This window comes from Choloepus didactylus, chromosome 27 (genome assembly GCF_015220235.1).
Source record: "Choloepus didactylus isolate mChoDid1 chromosome 27, mChoDid1.pri, whole genome shotgun sequence".
NCBI lineage: Eukaryota > Metazoa > Chordata > Mammalia > Pilosa > Megalonychidae > Choloepus > Choloepus didactylus.
In genome coordinates, this window is record NC_051333.1 from 19075618 (window position 1) to 19101342 (window position 25725).

General features: G+C 45.2%; 1 protein-coding gene across 3 annotated transcripts; it reads left to right on the top strand.

Annotated features, from left to right (window-relative positions):
• Positions 1-6594: 6594 nt before the first annotated feature.
• On the top strand, positions 6595-24940 carry PRODH2 (proline dehydrogenase 2). 3 transcript variants are annotated; one of them, XM_037820317.1, is made up of 10 exons: positions 6595-6847; positions 6930-7126; positions 7218-7356; positions 7444-7530; positions 19120-19200; positions 19277-19432; positions 19526-19692; positions 23275-23385; positions 23839-23924; positions 24711-24940. In XM_037820317.1, the coding sequence occupies exons 1-10, from the start codon at positions 6671-6673 to the stop codon at positions 24878-24880; spliced, it is 1371 nt and encodes a 456-aa protein (XP_037676245.1). In that variant the 5' UTR covers positions 6595-6670; the 3' UTR covers positions 24881-24940. The 3 variants fall into 3 exon arrangements, with proteins under 3 accessions (XP_037676245.1, XP_037676247.1, XP_037676246.1); XM_037820319.1 differs by having other exon boundaries at positions 24716-24880; XM_037820318.1 differs by lacking the exon at positions 19120-19200.
• Positions 24941-25725: the final 785 nt, after the last annotated feature.

Genomic DNA, 25725 nt, shown 5'->3' on the forward strand with positions numbered 1-25725 from the left:
TACAACATATAACTAGAAAACATAAAGTCAACATACCATTCACAACAGTATTACAGAATTTCAAGTATCTAGGAATAAACAAAAGATGATCAATTATAAAATGTAACACCTTATTAAGTCATATTAAAGACTAACATAAATGGAGAGGTAGTCCATGTTCATGGATAGGAAAATTTAATATATTGAGGATATCAATTCTTTCCCAAACTGATCTGTTGATTCAATGCAATTCCAATAGGATTTTTCATAGCACTTGTTAAGATAATTCTAAAAGTTAATTGTAAGAATAGAGGTCAAGCATAACCAAGTGCTTTTGAAATGGAAGAGGTTGGAACTAGGGACCTGATCCTCCAGACTTAAGGACTTAAACATATAACAATAATTTTTTAAACATAGTATTTACCATTTTAACCATTTAAAAATTTATGATTCAGTGGCATTAAGCACATTCACAGTGTTGTGTAATCATCACCAAGATCTATTTCCAGAACATTTTTGTCAGCCCAAACAGAAACTCTTGTCCCCATTAAGCAATAATCCCCCATTAATGCTTCCCCCCAGCTCCTGGTAACCACTATTCTACTTTCTGTTTCTATAAATTTGCCTATTCTAGATATCTCATTTAAGTGGAATCATACAGTATTTGTCCCTTTGTGTTTGGCTTATTTCACTCAGCATAATGTCTCCAAGGTTCAGCTATATTGTAGCATGTATCAGAATTTCATTTCTTTTTACAGCCGAATAATACTCCATTGTATGGCTATACCACATTTTTTTATCCATTCTTCTTTTGGACACTTGGGTTGTTTCCATCTTTTGGTTATTGTGAATAATTAAAGCTATAGTTATTAAGACAATGTGATATTGGCCCAGGGATAGACAAATTGTCTAATGGAATAGAACAGAAAGCCTACATTCAGATTATGCATATTTGGAACTTTGGGAACTTTGGTATATAGCAAAGAGGAGGTATCAGATCTGTGGGAAAAGTGGGACTGTAACTGGAGCTTGAAAAATAGTTATCTTTTTAAAAAAATGAAATCAGGTCTTTATACTTCACCATCTAAAAATAATCTCCAGATGAATTAAGGATTTAAACATAAAAAACAAAACTTTATAATTCTTAGTTGAAATTTTAGATGAGTATATTTTGATCTTTGAGGAGGAAAAGATTACTAAAACAACACAAAGAACATTGATCATTTAAAAAACAGATGCAATTGATTATTAAATTTAAGAACTTCTGATCATCAAAAAGATATCTTAAAGAAAGTGAAAACACAAGCTACAAACTGGGGAGAAGATATTCATAATATACACAACAGAAAGAAGGATTAAAATCAAATATATATGTACGTATACATATATATACACACACATATATATACATATTTAAAACTCCTACAAATCAATAAGAAAATACCTAACAAATTAATAGAAGAATGGACTAAAGAAAAGAAATACATACAGCCAATAAAACATGAAATGTCCAACATCATTAGCAATCAGGGAAATGAACATCAAGAAGATAGTGAGATACCAGTTTTTACCTATTTGAATAGGAAACTTAAAAAGTGTGACAATACCAGTTGTTAGAGGGGATGTGGATTCACAGGGTCTTCTATTTTGCTGGTTGGAGTGTAAATTGATGCAACCACTTTGAAAACCCATTTGACACTGTCTCCTAAAGTTCATATATTCTGTGATCCAATGATTCCACTCCTAAGTTTATGTCTAAGAAACTCCTGCACGTGTTCATAGCAGCCCTGCTCACAATAGTAAAATCTTCGATAACCCGTTTGCTCATTAGCAGGAGAGTGGATGCATATGTTGTGCTAAGTCTCACCATGGAATATTATACAATGGTTACAATGAATAAACCAAATGAATCTTAGCCACGTAATGTTGAGTGAACAAGTCCCTGAAAATTACATACACCATGATACCCCTCTCATCAAGTTAAATCAACTAAAATAAAATGTATACTCTTAAGAATACATCAAAAAGAATTCAAGTGAGCAATGAACATATGATTCAGCACGATGTTTCCCTCTGGTGGGTGGGAAAGGGAGACCATACGGTTAGAGGCAGGACACTATCAGGGGTCCGGCTTTTAGTTTTTAGTGGCAATTTTGCAGATGCATATCACAATACAAAAAACTCACAAAGAAACTCACAAAAAAGTAGGCCTTGCATGGACAACAGTGCATCATGTATGACTCCCAGGGATGAATCTGGACCCAGCATCATGGGATTGAGAATATCTTCCTGACCAAAAGGGGGATACAAAATGAGATGAAATAGTTTCGGTGGCTGAGAGATTTCAAATGGAGTCGAGAGGTCACTCTGGTGGACATTCTTATGCACTATATACATAATACCTCTTAGGTTTTAATGTATTGGAATAGCTAGAAGTAAATACCTGAAACTATCAAATTCTAACCCAGTAGTCTGGACTCCTGAAGACGATTGTATAACAATGTAGATAACAAGGGGTGACAGTGTGATTGTGAAAACCTTGTGGATCACACCCCCTTTATCTAGGGTATGGATGGATGAGTAGAAAAGCGGGCACAAAAACTAAAAGAAAAATCGGGTGGGATGGGGGGGATGACTTAGGTGCTCTTTTTTACTTCTATTTTTTATTCATATTCTGATTCTTTCTGATGTAAGCAAAATGTTCAGAAATAGATTGGGGTGATGAATGCATAACTATATGATCGTACTGTGAACAGTCGATTGTACACCATGGATGACTGTATGGTATGTGAATATATTTCAGTAAAACTGAATTTAATTTAAAAAAAAGAGTGCATCATGAGCCAAGGATAATGGTTGATCCGTTCTGAGTCCTGAGGTTCAGAAGAAAAAAGAAAACTAAAACAAGCAAAAATGCTCAGGCACCAGCATGTGCTGGGGGATGGGATGTAAAATGATACAACCATTTTGCAAAACTGTTTGGCTCTATCTACTAAATCTGAACATATGCGTACTCTATGATCCTATAAATATACTCCTAGGAATGTTTCCAATGGAAATGCTTACATACGTGAACAAAAAGATATGAACTAGAAAGTTCATAAATGCTCTGAACTGGAAATGACCCAAAAGTGCTCATAAAAAGACAATGAATAACTAAATTGTGGTGTAGTCCTCCAACGGAACGCTACGGCAATGAGGATGAATGAGATACTGATACATAAGGTGGAAGCATCTCACAAACATGATGTTGAATGAAACAATGCCAGACCCAAGAGAGAACATACTGTATGATTTCATTTGCTTAAAATGAAAACCAGGCAAAACTCATCTGTGTCATTAGAAGCCAAAAGAGTGGTTACCTTTGCAAGCAAGCGGATAGTGGTTGGGGTCGGGCAAGAGGAGAGCGTCTCCAAGCTGATAATGTTGTTTCATGATCTGCGTGCTAGTTACACGGGTGTGGTCACTTTCTGAAACTTTGTCACACTAATACTTATGCTATGGACACCTTTCTTCACGAGGGCTATACTTTGTTAACAGTTTACATTACATCCTGTAGGTGGCCTTGTGGTTGGAGTTGTGATTTTTCCAATATGGTGAGCGACCTTTGGTGATGTTCCAAACCCCAAAAACTGCAATCTTTACTCTGTTTGCATCGTAGTTTCATTTCAAAAAACGTCAGTGTATTTTAAACCATACCGAAAATGTTCATGTATATGTCCGTGTGCTATATTAATAATTTCGGATAATTACAAGCTTTTCTTTTACCCATATGACTACCTTTCAGGACATCAAGTTGTCCTGGAGGCGGGACGTGGTGCCACGTGGCCTGCATTTGGGTCTCCGCCCCCTGAGTGCCAGCAGCGCCCTCCAACCCACCCGCCAACCGAAAACCTTTGCGCAAATTTGCAAAGCTCCCACCAGGGGGCGGTACTGCCCCGTTAGAGAAGACCCAATTTGGCGTGAGATTTCAGATAAACCTTTCGGTGTATGGGGGTCAAAACCTCAGGCGAAAGCTCCACGCGAGAAATAAAAGCTGGGGTAGGGGTGGGAGTGGGGAAGAGTCCTCTGAGAGCCAATATGAAAGCCTAAATAGCTGGGCAAGGCATCGAGGCAGAAAGGACTGCAGGAGCACAGAGAGGGGACAGGTTCTTCCTAATACTTGCTGGAGAATAGCAGTCAAGGCAAGGAGTGGTAGGAATTGAGGCAGTGAAGTGGGCCAGGATATATCACGAGGGTCATTTCACAGCGTTCACACGTTATCCTGTGGGTATGGCGAAGCCACTGAATGCTCAAAACATTAACCACGGGTATTTTTTATGAGCTGGTCCACAGGCCCGTCAGTGCTTTGTATGTATTATCTCCTGGAACCATCAGGATCACCCATAAGTCTAGTTGTTTTTGTCGTACAGTGTCCATCCACCTTTCTCCAGTCTCCTTTTGGGAAGCAGCGGTGACCCCTCTCCGCTCCGGGTAAGCTTTGAGCGGGGGATGTAACTCACTCTACTTGGGGCTCCCAAGAAGGCATCGCACTCCTGCCTGGCCAATCAGAGTATTTCATTCTCCAACCTCTGTGATTGGCTGAGGGGTAGTCAGGTGACCTCGTCAGAACCAATGAGAGAAGGACTCTGACCCTGCCGATCTTCTCTCACTTAGGCCTTTCCCTTATACTGTTATTAAAGTCTCTTTCCCTCTGGCCACCGATTGGACCATCTGGGAATTTTATTCAAAAACCTTCCATGGCTACTGTTGAGTAGTCTAGTGTTTTCTGTTTTGCAGTGAAGACACCCAGCCTGGTCTGTCCCCTCCCCTCCCCTCCAATTCAATGTCACTTTCTCCCAATCCAAGTTTTATGGCCTAGAGTAGGTCTGGAGAACACTTTCTCCTCTATGAGCCATATTTGTTCCTACCTCCTTGCTTTCATTTGTCAGTGATCTCCAGCTGGGATGCCCATCGTCTGCATTCACTAAGAATTTGTGGAGCAACTAGCCCATGCTCCACTCTGGAGGATGCAGAGATAATAGTAATTATCACCATTACACTCCCAGGAATAGATTGAGATTAAGAACATGTTTTTCTGGGGTACATAACCGCAAGCCAACACATTTACCCCTTCAGCTTCAGACCATCCTCCAACATCCTCCAACATCCTCTCCCGTTGCAATCTACAGGACCATCTTCTCTGCCATCCCCTGCTTCCAGGACCAGCTAATGCCTTTTGTGTGTGTGCGATTAGCTCCTCCTTGTTGACCAACCATGAGCTCCCAGATCTGTTAGTATCACTCAGCTGAAGTGGAGGCCTCTGTCAGTCACCTGGTCAACCTGCATCTGTGGGCCTCCTACACCTACTTCTCTCTGGGCTTTTATTTTGATCAGGAAGATATGGTCCTGGAGGGCACAGACCACTTCTTCCATTAGTTGGTGAAAGAGGAGCTCTTGAGTGTCTCTTGAAGATGCAAAGCAAGCACTGTGGCCGTGCAGGACATGCAGAAGCCATTCCAAGATGAGTGGATGCCATGGGAGCTGCCATGGCCCTGGAGAAGAGCCAGAACCAGGCCCTTTTGGGTCTGCATGTCGTGTCCTGGGTTCTGCCAACATGGACCCTTATCTCTGTGGCTTCCTGGGTAGTCATTTTCTAGAGAAGCAGGTGAAACTCATCAAGAAGATGAGTGACCACCTGACCAAGCTGTGCAGGCTAGCTGGCCGTAGCCAAGGCTGGGAGAGTATCTGCTAGAAATGCTCACCCTCAGGCATGACTAGGAGCCTCCAGAGCCCGGAGGTCCTTGGGGCGTGGGGGAGAAGGGCTCTGTATTCTCCTGGCATCAGGCTTCTCCTGAGCCCCGCCCTGCAGCCAGGAGGTATCTTTTTAACCAGCTGCTTGCACCCCTCTGACAAGCCATGAACCAAGTATAAACAATAAAGGTGTTTTTTGCAGCAAAAAAAAAAAAAAAAAAGTGAATCAGATCAGCAAATTACAGAGAGTTAACAAAGTCAAATATTGGTTGTTTGAAAAGATCAATAAAATTGATAAAATCCCCAGCTAGACTGATGAAGAAAAAAAGAGAGTGGGAACAGAAATTACCAATATCAAGAATGAAAGAGAGGGCATCACAACAGATTCTATAGTTATTAAAAGGATATATATATATAGAGAAAATAAGATGGCGGCTAGGTGAGACGGGGCAAAAAAACACCTCTGTGAAAAATACTAGATAAAAACCAGAAAGTGACCCAGAACACCAGTTCCAGCGATGCACCAGCCGGACAAGGACTGCTAAATCCACAGGGACCGTGCATTTGGTGAAACCGGGAATCTGCATTCTGAAATGAGCTGGGAATGCCCCTGCATGGCCGATCACAAAGCCAGAGTGTCTTGAACCCAGAGATCCTTGCTCCAGAGCCCACGCTCCCACTTAGCAGCTATATGCTCATAGAGCGCACCAAATAAATAGGAGCTTATACACTGAAGGTAATTGGGGGTTGTTACTGGGGGTTTCCTTTCCTGTTCCCGTTATTCTGAACTCTGTCCCCATCAGTTAATAATTAATTGCCCCCTACCAGGATAATTAAGACTTTTTTCCCTGCCCACTGCCCAGTTAATCAGTCACTGTCTCCTGGCTCGGCAAGGTGCAGGCTGTGAACCTGCTGCCTCTGGAGTCCCTTCGCCAGCTGCGGAAGCACCGAGGGCTTCATGATGCTCCAGACCTGCCGAGTGCTGAGTTCCCGGGCTGGCCCCTCCGCCGGGGGCTGGCAGCCGCTGAGCTTTGATGGTGGGGCCTTCCACCTGAAGGGCACCGGAGAGCTGACACGGGCTTTGCTGGTGCTGCGGCTGTGTGCCTGGCCCCCGCTGGTCACCCATGGGCTGGCGGTGAGCAGTAAACCCCCCCCCCAGGACTGGCCTGGATGCTCCCCAGGGCCCGGCTCTGAGCCCTTGCTCCCTGTCACCCTAGCTCCAGGCCTGGTCTCAGCGACTGCTGGGCTCCCGGATCTCAGGTGCGCTTCTCCGAGCCTCCATCTATGGGCAGTTTGTGGCTGGCGAGACGGCAGAGGAGGTGAGGGGCTGCGTTCAGCAGCTCCAGACTCTGGGTCTCCGGCCCCTGCTGGCAGTGCCCACTGAGGAGGAACCGGATTCAGCTGCCAAGACTGGGTGAGTAGGGGGCCGGGGCCCGGGGCCCAGGGAGGGAGGGGGCAGGTGGGGGTCTGCAGGCTCCAGGCCCTGACGCCTGCTGGCTGGGCAGTGAGGCCTGGTACGAGGGGAACCTCCACGCCATGCTGCGGTGTGTAGACCTGTCACGGGGCCTCCTGGAGACCCCTGGCCCGGCTGGGAAGACCCTCATGCAGCTGAAGGTGACGGCGCTGACCAGCACTCGGCTCTGTGTAAGCGACGGGCAAGATGAGGGCTGGGGAGGGGGTGGCTGCTCACTGGACACCACCCCCTCACCGTTCCCCACCACCCCGTTTCAGAAGGCACTAACCTCCTGGGTCAGGGAGCCTGGGGCCTCCTTCGAGCTGAGCCCTGAGAGGCTGGCAGAAGCCATGGACTCTGGGCAGGTAAGGACCTCGGGGAGGTCGGCTCGTTGGTGGAGGGCAGAAGCAGAACCCCTTTGAACTTGGATGTGGCAGGTGCCTACAAGCAGGATGTTCAAAATATTTAAACACGGCTACTCCCAGGCTTAGGACAATCAGAATAAATGTAGTTGTAGCTCCAATGCAGGATCCTGGAAGGCCCTGGCTGGAATACGAGTCATCTGGGTGATCTAGGGGAGGGGTGGGGGTGGCAGGACCCCTCCGTGGGGGTATTGGGACAGCAGGTCTTTACCAACAGAAGAAAGTCCATAATATTTTATCAGTCAATGCAGCCATACTGGTGTGTGCTGGCCAGACATGAGTTCTGGTTAACTCATGGGATATTAGTTCATTCATTCATTCTTTCATTCATTCCACATCCTATTTCTATCCCTCCCTCTGCATCCCTCACCCCGACACCAGCAACCTCTCCATCCTGTTTAATGTGCATCTTTTGGTTATTGGGATTTTTTTTTGCCAAGTGCATACTGTTTGGGGGACATATTTTTCCAACATTTTATTATGAAAATTTTCAAACATACAAAAAAGTCTAAAGCATTGTGCACACCCATATACCCGTGCTTCGATTCTACCATTAACATTTTACTATACTTGCTTTAAGTCATATCGATGCATCTATCCATTCCGCTGTCCATCCTTCAATCTATCTTATCTTTTGAAGCATTTCAAAATAAGTTGCATACATGGGAATACTTCAGGATGCATAGCATTAATTAGAGTGCAGTGACTCTTTACAGTTTAGAGGTAAAATTTACATACAACAAAATGCACTAGTCATAAATGTGCCCTTTGAAGAGTTTTGACCAATGCACACACCTGAGCAATCCAAATCCTTCTCAAAATATAGAATATTTCCATCACTGAAAAGGTTCCCTCATGTCCCTTTTCTATCAACCTGCGGGGGGCGCGTTAAAAAAATTTTACGCAAATAGCATGTTATTCTCTTAGTTTCCAGTCTGCTATGCAAATACCACACAGTGGGTTAGCTTAAACAACGGGAATTTATTGGCTCACGGTTCTAAAGCTAGGAGAAGACCAAAGTGGAGGTCTTTCTGCCCGAAGTCTGTAACATTCTCATGCTGGCTGCTGGTGATCCTTGGGGTTCTGTGGCTTGAAATCTTGCCTCAAGTGCCTCACATCATATGGCGATGTCCTCTCCTTTTGGCTTTCTCTTTCTAAGGCAGCCAGTGACAGGATTAAGATCCATTCTGATTCAAGTGGACTCACCTTAACTAAAAGCATCTTCAAAAGGTCCTATTTGCAATGTATTCACACTCACAGGAATGGGATTAAGATTAAGAACATGCTTTTTTCTGGGGTGCATAAATCAGTCTTCCATACTTCTCTGTGTCATTCTGTTTCTTGCTTTTTCCATTGACCACTCTGATTTTAAGAGCCACTCATGTTTCTTTGTGTACATCTAACACATTGCTTCTAATTGCTGCTTGTAACTGCACAGTTTATTTCTCTGGGAATAAGTAGGGTGGGCTATGAGACTGGAGACTCTGAACAATGCTATGATGGACATGCTGATGTTTCCTTCCTTGATCTTGATATATATATTTTTTTAATTTTTAATTTTTTAAATAATTTTTTTATTAGAGAAGTTGCAGGTTTACAGAAAAATCATGCAGAAAATACAGAGTTCCCATATACCCTTCCTTGTTATTAACACTATGCATTGGTGTGGTCCCTTTGTTACAATTCATGAAAGAATGTTATTATAATTTCACTTTAAACCATAGTCCGTAGTTTACACTAGGGTTCACTGTGTTGTAAAGGCTTATCTGGGTTTCTTTTTGTTCAATTTTATTGAGATATATTCACATACCATACAATCATCCACAGTGTACAATCAGTTGTTCACTGTACCATTATATAGTTGTGCAATCATCACAATTTTTGAACATTTTTTGTTACCACACACAAAAGAGAACAAGAATAGAAGTTAAAGTAAAAAAGAACACCCAAAACATCCCAAACCCCCCAACTCTCCCTATTATTCATTTACTTTTTGTCCTCATTTTTCTATTCATCTGTCCAAATACTATATAAAAGGGGTGGGAGCCACAAAGTTTTCACAAACACACAGTCACACACTGTAAGTTATATAGTTATGTATATAACTGGGTTGCAGTTCAATAGTTTCAGGTATTTCCTTCTAGCTATTCCAATACACTAAAAACTAAAAAGGGGTATCTCTGTAAAGCATAAGAATAACCTCCAGAATGACCTCTCTACTCTGTTTGAGCTCTCTCAGCCACTGAAACTTTATTTTGTTTCCTTTTACTTCCCCTTTTTGGTCCAAAAACACTTCCTCAATCCCATGATTCCAGGGCCAAGCTCATCCCCGCAAGTCATATCCTACATTGCCAGGGAGATTTACACCCCTGGGAGTCAAGTTCCACATAAGGGGGAGGGCAGTGAGTTACCTGCAGTGTTGGCTTAGAGAGGGAGGCCACAGCTGAGCAACAAAAGATGTTCTCTGGGAGTGACCCCTAGGCATAATTTTAAGTAGGCGTAGCCCCTCCTTTGCAGTAACAAACTTCATAAAGGCAAGCCCCAAGGTCAAGGTTTCGACTTTCTAAATTGGTAGCCCCCAATGCTTGTGAGAATATTATTAATTCCCTGAGTGGGGAATTTAATATTTCCACATTTTCCCCCAGTCCTTCAAGGGGGCTTTACAAATACGTATTTGTTCTCTGCCCAAATTACTCTGGGATATATTGGGGCTTCTCACTAACCTGTACAAACCAACCAGATTTCACTCCCTATTCAACATTCCATGTAATTATATTGTTTGAATAAACTGACCATACAAATTAAATTATATAGTGTGTTACAAAAAATATAGATTTTTCACATAACGAACATCTCTTCCTTTGGTCTCACACAGAAGTTGAAGTTTTTAAAATACCATCAATATTGTCCTTTACCCTTTAGTCTAATCTCTTTTTTCAGACTCTTTATAAAATTTGCTGTATGGGGTAATGCTGACATTCATAGCTGCCAGACTCTGGCTCTGAATCTCAGGTGTCACACAGATATCCAAAGTTCCAGGGACCAACCAGATTATACATAAAGAGCTCAGCATCTCAGAATTTAGAAATAACCATTACAACTCAGGAATAGATGTAACTGCTATAAGAGCTTACAATTTAGGAACATTTACAATAAGCCTTCCCCTGATAACCTGTGCTCTCAGACTCAATTCTCAGAGCTTGCACATCATAGTTAGTCCATATTAGCGAAACATTGTAATGTTTTTCTTTTCATTTCTGGTTTATTTCACTCAACATACTGCCCTCTATGCCCATTCACCTCACAACTTCACACCTTCTTGTAGCAGCTCAATATTCCATTGTATGTATACACCACAGTTCACCATTCTGTGCATCAGTTGGTGTACTCTTAGGCCACCTCTTCCATCCACTGCAGATCGTGAATACTGACACCATAAACCCCACTGTGCAAATGTCCGTTTGTGTCCCTCTTTTCAGTTCTTCCAAGTATATACCAAACAAGTTGCAGGACCATATGGCAACCCCATGCTTAGTTTCCTGTGGAACCACCGCATTGCCCTCCAGATGGGTTGCAGTGTTCTACTTTCCCTGCCAAAGGTGATTAGGTACATCCTTTTCTCCATAATTTCTCCAGCACTTGTATCCCTCTGTTTATTTTTTAGATGGTTTTATTCACACACCATACATTCCATCCTAAGTAAACAATCAGTGGTCTTTGATCCATTTGGAACTGAAAAAAAAATTCAATGGTTCCCTGTATAATCACATAGTTAATGCATTTATCAACACTATCTATATAAGGTCATTTCCATTTCTTCCCCAAAGAAAGAGGAAAAGGCAAAAATAAAAGTATAAAAAGAAAAGAAAAAGAAAGAAAAAAATGACAACTACAAAACAACAAAAGAAAAAATACAATACAATACAATAAACAATTGAATGTATGCTTTGTATGACTGCATGGTATGTGAATATATCTCAATAAAAATGAATTAAAAAAATAAAATCCAATTAAAAAGTCAGACAACAACACTAACGCCAAGAATCCCATACCCCTCCCTTATATCCCACTCTTATAGACATTTAGCTTTGGTATATTGCTTATGTTACAATTAATGTAATGGAAGCACATTACAATATTACTGTTAACTATAGACTCTAGTTTGCATTGATTGTATTTTCCCCCAATACCTCTCCATTTTTAACACCTTGCAAAGTTGACATTCATTTGTTCTCCCACATGTAAAAACATTTTTGTACATTTAATCACAATCATTGACCACTCTAGGTTTCACTAAGTTATACAGTCCCAGTCCTTATCTTCTATCTTTCCTTCTGGTGTCCTACATGCCCCTAACCTTCCTCTTTCAACCATACTCGCAGTTATCTTTGTTCAGTGTACTTTACATTATTGTGCTACTCACCTAATATTGTGCTCCAAACCTCTCTCTCCTGTCTTTTCCTATCTGTCTGGAGTGCTTCCTTTAGTATTTCCTATAGAGCAGGTATCTTGTTCACAAACTCTCTCAGTGTCTGTTTGTCTGAGAATATTTTAAACTCTCCCTCATTTTTGAAGGACAGTTTTGCCAGGTATAGAATTCTTGGTTGGCAGTTTTTCTCCTTCAGTATCTTAAATATCTCATACCACTGCCTTCTCACCTCCATGGTTTCTACTGAGAAATCTGCACACAGTCTTATTGAGCATCCCTTGTATGTGATGGATCGCTTTTCTCTTGCTGCTTTCAGAATTCTCTCTGTGTCTTTGACATTTGATAATCTGATTATTAAGCGTCTTGATGTAGGTCTATTCAGATCTATTCTGTTTGGGGTATGCTGTGCTTCTTGGATCTGTAATTTTATGTCTTTCTTAAGAGATGGGAAATTTTCAGTGATTATTTCCCCCATTATTGTTTCTTCCCTTTTCCTTTTCTTCTCATTCTGGGACACCCATGACATGTATTTTTGTGTACTTTATGTTGTCATTCAGTTCCCTATGATGCTGCTCATAGTTTTCCATTCTTTTCCCTATCTGCTCTTTTGTATGTAGGATTTCAGATGTCCTGTCTTCCAGTTCATGAATCTTCTTCTGCCTCTTCAAATCTGTTGTATGTCTCCTTTGTGTTTTTCATCTCTTACATTGTGCCTTTCATTCCCATAATTTCTGCCAACTTTTTTTCAGACTTTTGAGTTCTTCCTTATGTTCACCCAATGTCTTCTTTATAGTCTTGATCTCTTTTGCCTTATCTTCCCTCAACTCATTTATTTTTTTATTGATTTAGGAGATTTGTTTTATTAATAATTAGTTGTTTCAATTCCTGTCTCTCAGTTGAAGTGTAGGTTTGTTCCTTTGACTGGGATGTATCTTCATTTTTCCTAATGTGAGCCATAATATTTGTTGTCTAGGCATCTGGTTTCCTTGATTACCCCAATCAGATTTTTCCAGACCAGATGGGCCCAGTTCTCAGGAGGAAGATTTAATCAGTATCAAGTTTCCCTGAGAAGCAAGTTGTCAGACTTTGCTGTGAGGGCTCTAGACTCAGTGCTTTCCCAGTCCTGTCCAGCAGGTGGCACTTGCCAGCCCACAGCTCCCCTCTGGTGTAAAGAGGTGCAGTCTCTTTAATTCTCAGTAGACTCTGTTGGGATGGACCCTGAGGATGTCAGAAGCCAAGCTTAAGTTGTTTCTGGTTACCCCCACCAAAGGCCCTGGGGTCTGAATTCTTTGAGGGAGGGCAGCTACTTGAGTTGAGCCCCACCCCCCTTTTCTTAGGGAAGATACACCCTTTAGGGAGTTATCTTCTACACTTGAATTCCTCCTTTGTCTCTCTTACTTTGTTAACTCCACCCTTGCCTGGGTCAAGGCTGACAATTGAAAATGCCTGAGGCTTTCTCTAATGAGCTGCTTAGAATGAGAGGAAAAAAAAAGGAAAAAGAGCAAAAGCCCCTTTTCAGAGCCAGTCCCCAGCCCCCAAGTTCCACCAGTCGACTGGTTTTGGTACCCGGTTCTCTGTGCCCCTTTTCTTGGGATACAGCTGTTTTCCAGTATTCTAAGCTCAGCCTTCTCCAAAATCCTCTGTTTTTATTTGTGTATGTATTTTTTTTCCATCATCCCTGCCTCCTCTCTGCTGGGAGGAACCTCAGATTTCTTTCCTGTTTGCTCTGGGTTTATCTGTGCTTATAGCTTGTATTTAGTAGTCCAGAGTTGTAATTGAAACCATAATTGGAGCTTGGTTGAGTTACTTTCTCTCACTCCAGGTAACCAACTTCTTTTCTCCAAAGGGAAGTGTTTCAGTTTAGCCTGCCATGCCAGTGGGGGAGGGACACTGGCTCTGCAGTTTGCAGAGTGCTTTACTTACAGTTCTAAGCTGCAATCTCAGCCATTACACCCATCCCAGGCTGGTATACAAATGTGTGTCTAGTCACGGATGTCCCCCAACAGTTGTTCCAGACTATTTACTAGTTGCTCCTGCCTACTTACTAGTTGCTTTAGAGGATTAACTAAATTCCACACCTCCCTATGCCATCATTTTGCCCTGCCTCCGGCCTATTGTTTAATTTGATTTTTATTCTAGTAACATATATACACCTGCTATTTCCCCTCTTAACCACCTTTTCAAATATACAATTCAGTCATGTCAATCACATTCACAATGTAATGCTACTATCACCACTATCCATTACCAAGACCTTTACATTACCCCAAAGAGAAATCTGCACCATTTAAGCACTAACTTCCTATTCCCTACCCTCTCTCTGGAAACCTGTATTCCAGGTTCTGAGTCTATGAACTTGCTTATTCTAATTATTTCATATCGGTGAGATCATACAATATTTCACCTTTTCCGTGTTGCTTATTTTACTCAACATTATGTCTTCAAGGGTCATCCATGTTGTAGCATGCATCAGAACTGCATTCCTTTTTTTACAGCTGAATAATATTCCATTGTAGGAATATACCACATTTTGTTTATCCACTCATCTGCTGTTGGACACTTGGGTTGCTTCCATCTTTTGGTAATTGTGAATAATGCCACTAGGAACATCAGAGTGAAAATATCTGTTCAAGACCCTGTGTGCCGGTTTGAATGTATTGTGTCCCCCAAATGCCATTATCTTTGTGGTCTTGTGTGGGGCAGACCCTTGGGTGCTGGTTGGATTTGCTTGGAGTGTGCCCCACCCAGCTGTCGGTGATAATTTTGATGAGATGTTCCCATGGAGGCTTGGCCCCACCCATTCGGGGTGGGCCTTGATCGGTGGAGCTATATAAATGAGCTGACTCAAAGAGGAAAGAGAGTGCAGCTGGGAGTGATGTTTTGAAGAGGAGCAAGCTTGCTAGAGAGGAACGTCCTGGGAGAAAGCCGTTTTGAGGCCGGAGCTTTGGAGCAGACGCCAGCTGCCTTCCTAGCTAGCAGAGGTTTTCTGGACACCATTGGCCATTCTCCAGTGAAGGTACCCGATTGCTGAGGTGTTACCTTGGACGTTTTGTGGCCTTAAGACTGTAACTGTGTAGTGAAATAAACCCCCGTTTTATAAAAGCCTATCCATCTCTGGTGTTTTGCATTCTGCAGCATTAGCAAACTAGGACACCCTGCTTTCCATTCTTTGGGGTATATACCTAGAAGTAGGATTGCTGGATAATATGGTAATTCTATACTTAACTTCCCAAAGAATCACCAAACTATTTTCCACAGTGTTAATAATAAGGATGTGCCTGTGGGTTTTACATTCCCACCAACAATTAACAAGTGTTCCTATTTCTCCACATCCTCTCCAATACTTATTTTCCATTTTTGTAAATAGTAGCCATGCTAGTGGGCATGAAATGTTATTTGTGGTTTTCATTTGCATTTCCCTAATAGCTAATTATGTTGAGGAGTTTTTCATGTGTTTTTGGCCATTTTTCTACCTTCCTTGGAGAAATGTCTATTCAAGTCTTTTGCCCATTTTTAAATTGGGTTGTTTGCCTTTTGTTGTGGAGTTGTAGGATTTCTTTACATAGTCTAGATATTAAATGCTTATAGGAAATGTGGTTTCCAAATATTTTCTTCCATTCTGTAGGCTGTCTTTTTATTTTCATGACAAAGTCCTTTGATGCACAAAAGTTTTAAATTTTCATGAAGTTCCATTTATCTATTTTTTCTTTTCTTGCTTGTGCTTTCAGTATAAAGTCTAAGAAGCCATTGCCTAACACAAGGTCCTGAGATGCTTCCCAGTGTTTCTTCTAGGAGTTTTATAGTTTGGTTCTTATATATAGGTCTTTTGTCCATTTTTAACCAATTTTTCTATATGGTGTGAGGTAGGGGCCCACCTTCATTCTTTTGCATATGAATATCCAGTTTTCCAAGTCCCATCTGGGACTCCCATAATGCATATATTGGTACATTTGGTGGTATCCTACAGGTCTCTTAGGCTCTGTTTGCTTTTTAAAATTCTTTTTTTTTTTTTCTGTTCCTCAGCTTGAATCATTTCAATTGTCTTGCCTTTGAGCTCACTGATTCTTTCTTCTATTAGCTCCAATCTGCTGTTGACATCCTCCAGGGAATTTTTAATTTCAGTTATTGTTGTCTTCAACTCCAGGATTTCTGTTTGGTTCCTTTTTAAAATTTTTCTTTATTGAGACTCTCATATTGCTCATTCCATGTTTTCCCAATATCCTTTAATTCTCTCTCCATTTTTTCTTTTATCTCCTTGAGCATATGAGGATCATTTTTTAAAAGTCTTTGTTTGGTATATCTAAAGTCTTGTCTTCTTCATTGATGGTTTCTGGATTTTTATCTTGTTCCTTTGGATGGGCCAGCACTTCCTGTTTCTTTGTTTGTCTTGTCATCTTTTATTACATGCTCTACATTTTAGTATTTTTAATTGTTAACTCTGGGATTTAGTTCCTGAGCTATCTATTCCTTAATTTTATACCCAAGTAGTTATAGGACAGAGATTTCCTTGTGTGGCAAGAGCTAACAAAAACAATCCAAAGCAAAAAACACCTTTCACAGTTTTTGCAAATTGGCTCTGCCAGTTTGGCGGGTGACATCTTTCAGAGTTTAGTCCCTCTATCAAGAAGATCAGCCTGAGACAAATGCAAAGTGTAGGAACCTCTCTGTCCTTTCTGAGCCTGCCTCTTGTCCTGAACTTGTGCTTTGTTTTGGCCTCCCCAATACCATCACACCTGGTTCTCCTCTTTCTTCCCCATCAGCTCCTTCTCAACCTTTGTTGGGTTTTTCTCTGCTTGTCTCTTAAATATGGAGGCTCCCCAGGGCTAGGTCCTGGCTCCCTCCCCTCTTACTCCTTACCTCATGGCTCTTCACACCCACCCCTGCAGCCTCAGATTCCTGATTGCCCACCTTTTGGTCTCCAGCCCCAGCCCTTTCCCCGGGCCCTAGACACACAGTCTCCTGGGCACTTCCCCTGGACATCCCCCCAGGCCCCTCACACCTCCTGAGTCCCACACTGGCCTCAATGTCTCCCCAAACCTTCCCCTCATTCCTGTCCCCATCTCAGAGGCAGCCCTACCATACTCATCCCTAGATGAGAGCCCCCCCATTCCCTGATTTCACAGCACAATTCATGACTGTCCCATTCACTGCTATATCCCCAGCCTTTGGCACCTGGTCAACATGTGTTGAATGAATAAATGAATGAATGAATGAATGAATCAGGTGATTTTTTAAAAGGTACATTAATAGTGGAGAATGTATTTATCACCCGTAACATGCCAGGCATTACCCTAAGTGCTTTACACATGTTAGAGGGAAACATTTATTGCCCTTGAGTGGGTCGAGTGATGGTTAAAAACCCAGACTTTGAGGCTAATAGGCTGAGGTTCAAATCCCAGGTCTGCCCCTGATTAGCTGTGTAACTTCAGACAAGTGACTTCACCTCTCTCTGCCCCAGTTTCCCCATGTGTAAAATAGAGATAACAGTCCCTACCTCAGAGGGATGTGAAGTTTAAATGAGTTAACATTTGGTGAGTACCTGAAATAACAAACTGGCTCCGAGTAACTCTTGGATGAGGGTGGGTGTTATCTATAGGGAGCCCCACCAGCTGCTCACACCCCAGAGCTCCCCAAGACTAGGCTGGAGCCAGGGGGAGAGCATTCTGATTGGAGAAAAGGTAACTGAGCAGTTTCCCCCAGCGTATCCCTCTTCCGGGAGAGTAATTTCTACTCCCTGGACTGGGAGGTTCCCACATCCCAGCTAACCTTCCCCGGGTGGGGTTCCCTGAGCAGGGCTAGGCTGATGTCATTCACAATTCACATGGATCCAGGGGAAGATAAAGCTTGATGCCCCACCTGTTCCTCTTTCTTTTACTTCTCAGTTTCTTCAAACCCAGCTGGAGTCCTTTGAGTCACCAGCAGCTCAGATTAGCCCTTTTGAATCTTCATAACAAGACTGTGATTTAGGGATGGTTATTATTCTCACGTTACAAATTTATAAATTCCCCAATTGTTTATTGAACATGTATCCTGTGCCAGGAACTGTGCTGGGTCAAGAGGAGACGATGAAGACCAAGACATAGAAAATCTATGTCCCCGAGACACTTCCTTGCTAGCTGGGTGCCAGAGACACTCAATAATGAAAACAAAAGTCAATATGTAACATATTAAGTATTGATAAGGGAAAAGTGGGGAAAAATAAGACTGAGGAAGGGAGATGGTAGGGGGTTGCAAATTCAAACCAGGAAAAACCTCACTGAGAAGGTGACCTTGAAACAAAGACTTGAAGGAGGGGTGGGAACATGGCAAGTGGATATCTGGGAGAAGTGTTCCAGGTAGATGGGGCAAGGTACAGCCAGAGCAAAGGACCTGGGGTGGGAAACCACTTGGCACGTTCAAGGAATAGCAGGGAGGCCAGTGTGGCTGTAGCAGAGTAGCTGGTTAGGCTGGAGGAGATGGGCAGAGAAATCAAGGGGCCAGAGCAGGTGGCCTTGTGGGCTGCTGCCAAGGAGGACTTGGACATTCGATGAAGATGCTAAGGTCCTAAGGGGAGGAAGGCAGCCACTATTCCTAAGCACTTGACACATGTCCATTCCAAGTCGCTTCAGCTCTCCAAGCTTCAGTCTCCTCACTGGCACATGGGGTTTGGAATAACACCTATCTGCCAGGATCATCGGGAGGATTAAATGAGAGGCTATATTAGGTCATCTTTAATTATAACAATGAGAGAATGTGCTGAGTGCTTATTATGTGCCGGCCCTGTCTCGGCCTTCATATGGCCAGGCACATCACGTAAGTCAAGCCATTTGATCCATGAGGTGGTGCTATGTCATCTCCACTTTACAGAGGGGAAAGCTGAGGTCCAGAGAGGTCAGATGACTTGTTCAAGGTCACACAGTAAGTGGTGGAGCCAGGATCTGAACCTGGATTCTAGGCTCATAATCACTGCATTATACTTCAATATATAGTTATCTCTCTGTTATTGCTCCTTTCAGTCTTTCTGACAATTACTAAACTTTTTTCCTCTGCCCAATCATGGGGGAATTGGAGACTTAGGGATCGGGTGGCCCTGAGCCCCTCTCACCTCCCCTGCCACCCCCCAGGACCTCCGGCTCTCCTGCCTCAGTGCTGAGCAGAACCGGCATCTCCGGGCCTCTCTGAGCCGCTTGCACCGGGTGGTACAGGTAACACCTCCCGCCATGGCCTGGCTCCCTGCACCTGCCGGGCCCCTGGGACTCTGACCACGGTCTCTGCCCCCAGCATGCCCGGGCCCAGGACGTGAGGCTCCTGGTGGACGCCGAGTACACCTCGCTGAACCCTGCGCTCTCTCTGCTGGTGGCCGGCCTGGCCGTGCGCTGGAACTGCCCCAGCGAGGGTGGGCCCTGGGTGTGGAACACGTACCAGGCCTACCTGAAGGTGCGTGGCGGGGTCCGGGGGGCTGCGGGCTCTGGGGGACCTCGAGCTGGGCTCCCAGCGCCCCTAGCCCGACTGGCCCACCTGCTCTGCCAGGACACACACGAGCGCCTGCAGCGGGACACCAAGGCCGCAGACCGGGCCGGCCTGGCCTTTGGAGTCAAGCTGGTCCGAGGGGCCTATCTGGACAAGGAGAGAGAGGTTGCCCGGCTCCAGGGCACTGAGGACCCCACTCAGCCTGACTATGAGGCCACCAGTCGGAGGTAGTTCTGGGCCAGGCCAGGCTCTGCGGGAACAGTAACAACATCTAGCATTTAACCAGGGCCGAACCCGCTGGCCAGCGCTGAGCAGTGCACAGCTCAATCCCTCACCTTCCTCCATCTTTACTTTTCAGTAGCTTCTCAGGGGGCCTTACCTGCCCCCGAGATCAAAAACTGGAACACTCCCACACCCACTCTCTGTCCTCTTCCTGGATTTATTTGTCCCCTTAGCATTTACCAGCATCTGAGTTTCTATATAGTTTAGTATTCAATTGCTCATTTCTGTCTCTCCCACTAGAATGTGGGCCCAGGAGGGCAGGGGTCTCTGATTTGTTCACTGTTGAACCACCAGTTTAAAATCACACCTGCTACCTGATAAGCACTCAGTATATACCTGTTGAATGAATGAACAAACAACCCCAAGCGGTAAGTACTACTATTATCCCCATTTCACAGAGGAAGAAACTGAGGCACAGAGAGGGAGAATCATTTACCTGAGATCACACAAATCATTAGTGGCAAGGCCAGGATTTCAGCCCAGGCAGGCTGCCTCAAGGACCTGTATTCTCAATCACCTGTGCTGGAGACCTGATATCGGGGAGCTCCTGGGGCCTCTTATCCCATGGCTCTGATGAGAAGGAATTCATTCGTTCAACACACACTCAGTGACCACCTGATATAGATCAGGACCTGTGCCAGAACCTCATCACAGCCCCTGTCCATTTGACAGTGGATCAAAGAGAGGCTCATAGAGCTCAGGGACTTACCCAAGGTTACAGGGCATGTGGCCAAGCCATGACTGAAACCCGGGCTCGCCTCCAAGGCCCAAGAGAGTTCCTAGGCACGTCTGTGTCCCATTGGCTTAGTAATTAGTACCATTAAGTTTTAAAATTGAGATATAATTTGCATACCATAAAACTTGCAATTTTAAAGTATACAATTCAGTCATTTTTGGCATAACATCAAGGTTGTGCAACCATCACCACTATCTAATTCCAGAACATTCTCACTACCCCAAAAAGAAACTCCATGAGCAGTCATTCCCCATTGTACCCCCCAGCCCTGGCAACCACGTGGTCACTCTCTGTCTCTATGGATTTGCCAATTCTGGGCATTTCACATGCACAGAATCATACAGTATGTGGTCTTTTGGTCTGGCTTCCTTCACTCCGCATTGCAAGGCTCATCCATGCTGTAGCACGTATCAACACTTCCTTTTCATGGCTGAATAATATTCCATTGCATGGACATACCGCATTTCCTTTCTCCATTCATCAGCTGATAGACATTTGGGATATTTCTACTTTTTAGCTATTGTGAATAATGTCACTATAACGCTCATGTACAAGTTTTTGTGTGAACATACACTCTCAATTCTCTTGGGTGTGTACGTAGGAGTGGAATTACTGGGTCACATGGTAATTCTATGTTTAACTTTTTGAGGAACTGCCAAACTGTTTTCCACAGTGGCTGCCCTATTTTACATTCTTACCAGCCATGGATGAGGGTCCCTATTTCTCCACATCTTCTCCATCATGGTACTATTAAGTTTTTAATATAGATTTTGAATAAATAGTAAATTCATATGGTTCAAAAAACAAAATGGTATGTAAATGGACACACAGAGGCTCCTGGCTCCCAACCACAGGTAACCACCTGTGCTAGTTTCTCACATGTGTTCCTGAAGCTCTTTATGTATATACAAGCAAACACAAAAGAGATTTTCTTATCCCCCTCCCCCCTTTTTGGGGAGCACAAAAAGCCTCATACATACTGTTGTGGTTTGCTAAAGCTGCCATTATGCAAAATACTAGAAATGGATTGGCTTTTATAAAGGGTATTTATAAGGTTACAAATTTACAGCTCTAAGGTCATAAAAGTGTCCAAACTAAGGCATCAACAAGAGGATACTGTCACTGAAGAAAGGCCAGTGGTGTCTGGAACACCTCTGTCAGCTGGGAAGGCATGTGGCTGGTGTCTGCTGGTCCTTTGCTCCTGGGTTCTGGTTTCAAATGGCTTTCTCCAAAATGTCTGTGAGCTTCTGTCTCTCTTAGCTTCTCTCTCTCAGCTCCTATGCATCCTTGCTTGCTCTTTAAGTGTTTAGGGGTCCTCTCTTAGCTTTTCCAGGGCAAACTGGGCTTCATCTCTTAGCTTAGCATCTCCAAACATCTTTCTGTCTGCATCTCCAACTGTCTGGGTCTGGGTCAGCTCTCAGCTGCCTTAAGGGCTCCAGTAAACTAATTCAGACCCACCTTGAATGGGTGGGGTCACACGTCCATGGAAATAATCTAATGAAAAGGTCCCTCCCACAATTGGGTGAGTCACATCTCCATGGAAACAACATAATCAAAAGATCCCACCCACAATAAGTCTGCCCCCACAAGACTGGATTAAAAGAACATGGCTTTTCTCGGGGACATAATAGATCCAAACCAGCACACCTACACACCACTCTGAACCTTGCTTTCCCACTCCCCTGCACATCTTCAAGGCAGTAAAGTGGAGTGGTAATAAATCTGGACTCCGGAACACCCGACAGCCTGGGATCAAATCCCAGCTCGGCCACTTGCAGACAAGAGCCCTCCTTACCCTCCCTCAGCTTCCGTCTTCCCCTCTGTACAATGAGGATAGTAAACACCCACTGCCTCACACAGCTGATCTGAGGAATCAATGAGCCAGGATATGAGTGTCAGGCAGGGTTCCAGAGGAGAGAGAATTCCACGCAAAGCGGTTTAACTGAAGAGGATTTAGTGAAGGGACTACAGAAGTGTGTTAGGGGAACTCTCCAGAAATGTTGGGGCACCCAAGAACTCACAAGAGGGGAAGGCTGTTACAACCCCAGTGCTGAAGCTGAGGAAGATGAGCAGCTGGCAGGAATTGTGGGGAGCAGAGGGGGCTGAGGTGTGAACTCCCCTGGGCTCTCTCTTCTCCTGCCTCTGGTCTCCTGGCCAGGACCCCTCGGGTGAGCATGACATAAGAAGCCAGCTTCCCAGGGGGCTGAGCAGGGCAGAGGACAGATCTGGGGGGGGCAGTGGAGGACTACCACAGAAGAAGTACATCAGGGTTGCCTGGCCCCCGGAAAACTCACAAAGCATCCATCAGTCTCTGTACTCTTCCATATTAGTTCCCAGACCATGTCCTCCTCTTCTTCAGAGACCTGGCGCATGCCCCAGACTCTTCTCACATGCCCCAGGTCCTTTGTCCCCACTTAGGGACATGTGGGTCATTTCTAAGCTTGTTCTGTAAACACTGCCACAGTGAATAACCGTGGGAAAGCGTCACCTTGTGCACATGCTGTGGCCCTTTCCTGTGAGACTGCTGTGGTGCCAAGGGCTTTTGGCACCCGCACCTCATTCCATCTCCACCGCAGCACTGTCCGGTAAACTCAGGTTGCTACAGAAGAGGAAAATGGCTCAGAGAAGGGATGCCACTTGCAGCTGATGCAGGTGGCAACATGAGGACACTTTCTGACTCCAGAGACCCTGCCCTACTGGCACCCACCTCCCCGGGGGACGGCAGGAATCCCCACTCCCCAGGGCCGGGCCCTCGCCAGGTGACCTGGCTGAACCGAGCGTGTCCCCGCAGTTACAGCCGCTGTTTGGAGCTCATGCTGACCCACGTGTCCCGCCGGGGCCCCTGGTGCCAGCTCATGGTGGCTTCCCACAATGAGGAATCCGTTCGCCAGGCAACCAAGCGGTATGAGGCGGGGCAGGGGAGACAGATGCCCACCGGAAGGTCCCTTTCCATCCTCTCCTGAGCTCTCACACTGGGCACAGGCGGAAGGTGGTGGAGGTGAAATAAGGGAGGAACAGTGGGGCATCAGCAGGTTCGGGGGGGCTCTGGGTGGGGGGATTCAAAATATCTAACCCCCACCGCTCCCAGGCCTCGTGTGGCTGGAGCACTGCAGCGGGAGCCTGTAGGCCCTTGGCAACACAAGGCATCACCCCTTATTTGCTGGAGCATGGGAGATCTGAGGGCTCCAGGGAACAGACTGGGACTCCCTGGGGGCTCTCAGAGCAGTGATTTATCATTGAGTTTGCAAGTATTTCAATATTTGAGTACATGAAACAGCCCTATGGGTGTGCAATGGCTGATCTGCCCTCTGGCTCCAGCCGCTGCATGACTGAGGGTGTGTCCTTTTCCGTTTAGCATGTGGGAACTGGGCATTCCTCCGGATGGACCCGTCTGCTTTGGACAACTTCTAGGGATGTGTGACCACGTCTCCCTGGCACTGGGTATGTGACCGACCACCCCCCTTCCCAGCCCCAGGCCTCATTGCCTCCCAGCCAGATCCCTGCAGCTGGCCCAGCCTCCGCCTCCTTCCCCAGAGACCCGCTGTTCCCGCAGCTGAAGGCCTGGCAGGCCAGCGTCTCTGCTGTCGGCTGTTTTTGCTGCTTCTCCATCATGGTGTCTTGCTTCTTGGGTGCTCTGTTATCTTTACCGTGCTACTCCCCAGGGCCTGAGAAGAGAGGATTTATGTTTTCCTCTGCCAGGTCCCAAGGGGTACAAAACCACTCTCTACCCTAAATTCACAGCTTTGAGGTTTTTTGAGGCATCCCACTGAGGCAAATTTGGGCTGCAAATCTGTGAAGAGGCTAATCCACAGCTGCAGCCTCTGAGGGATGGATTTTTCTGATTTCTTCCTGGCTGTGCTTGATGCCAAGCCCCCTCCCTGGGGGAAGGTCCCCTTTGTAACTCTCACATCAGTCAGATTTTGGGTCTCTGAGTCTGTACCCCTAAACTCTGCAAAGTCATCACCAAACAGCTCGATTTTGCTTTCAGGGAAGACGTGCCTTCCGGTGCAAACCCTCCTTCTCCTGGTTGTTCTCACTTTCTCTTAATTCTTGGATTAATAATTCCTTACTCTCTTGGAGGCATGTTAATAATTTTAAGCATATACTTTTAAATGATTGCTCTAGAAATTTTAGGGTTTTTTTTTTCAGTGGGAAAGTCTGTCCAACTCACCCATTCTGTCACGTTCCTCAAGCCGGAGCCCACACCCTGCCCACCCTCTCTCCCAGGGCAGGCTGGCTATGCAGTGTATAAGTCCATCCCCTATGGCTCCCTGGAGGAGGTGATCCCCTACCTGATCCGGAGGGCCCAGGAGAACCGGAGTGTGCTGCAGGGCGCCCACCGGGAACAGGAGCTGCTCGGCCAAGAACTGCGGCGGAGGCTGCTAGGGGGGCGCTAAGGGGACCCCCTCTGCAACCCCAGGGCCACGTGGTCAATAAAAGTCCCCAGCTACCGCCCAGGCTGCTGCCCTGCACTGACGCCGCCTCCTGGGGGGTGGGGGAGACGGGAGCTCCTTGCGACTGCAGTCAACCCAAGCTGGGGGGGGGTCTCTGCAGCAACAAGGGGGTCTTTAGAGGACCTGAGAGCATAGCAAGGGCACCAGACAAAGAGTAATGAATGCTCCCTCCATCCTGTCCTGGGATGGGCCTGGGCTCTGTCTACTTGGGCCTTCAATGGCTGACTCAGGAAATTTCTTCACCCCAGTGGGTGTCCATTTCATAGGTGAAGAGCAGACACTGGGGCACTGAAATTAAGAGGCTAAATCCAGGCCACACATTCAGGAAGGACAGAGGGAAGAGCCAAACATCTCTCTTTAACAGGTATTTTTCTGAGGCCCTAATGCTGGGGACACAAGAGTGACAAAGACGACCCCAGCCTTGCCTGGTGGTAGTGGGGGGGGGTTCCAGTGGGGGTTGACAAACCCATCTTCTGACAGTGAGAGCCCAGAGTGACCAGGACGGGGACTGGAAGGCACAGGCCGGTGTGATCAGGGCTACGTTGGGGGAGACCCAGGGGCTGCAGGAGGCACCTGATCCAGGCTGGTGGTGACCAAGAGGGCTTTCCAGAGAATGCATAAGAGCAATATTGAGAAGAATGTTCACCTTCAAGGGCTTGTGCAGAAACGAGACATGTGAACCTGTCTGAGAAGGGGGCAGGAAGGCTGGAAGGGGCGGGCAGGGCCAGATGATGCAGTCTTAGACTCTGCCCAGGTGCACTGGGGAGCCAGGGAGGGTTTCATGCAGG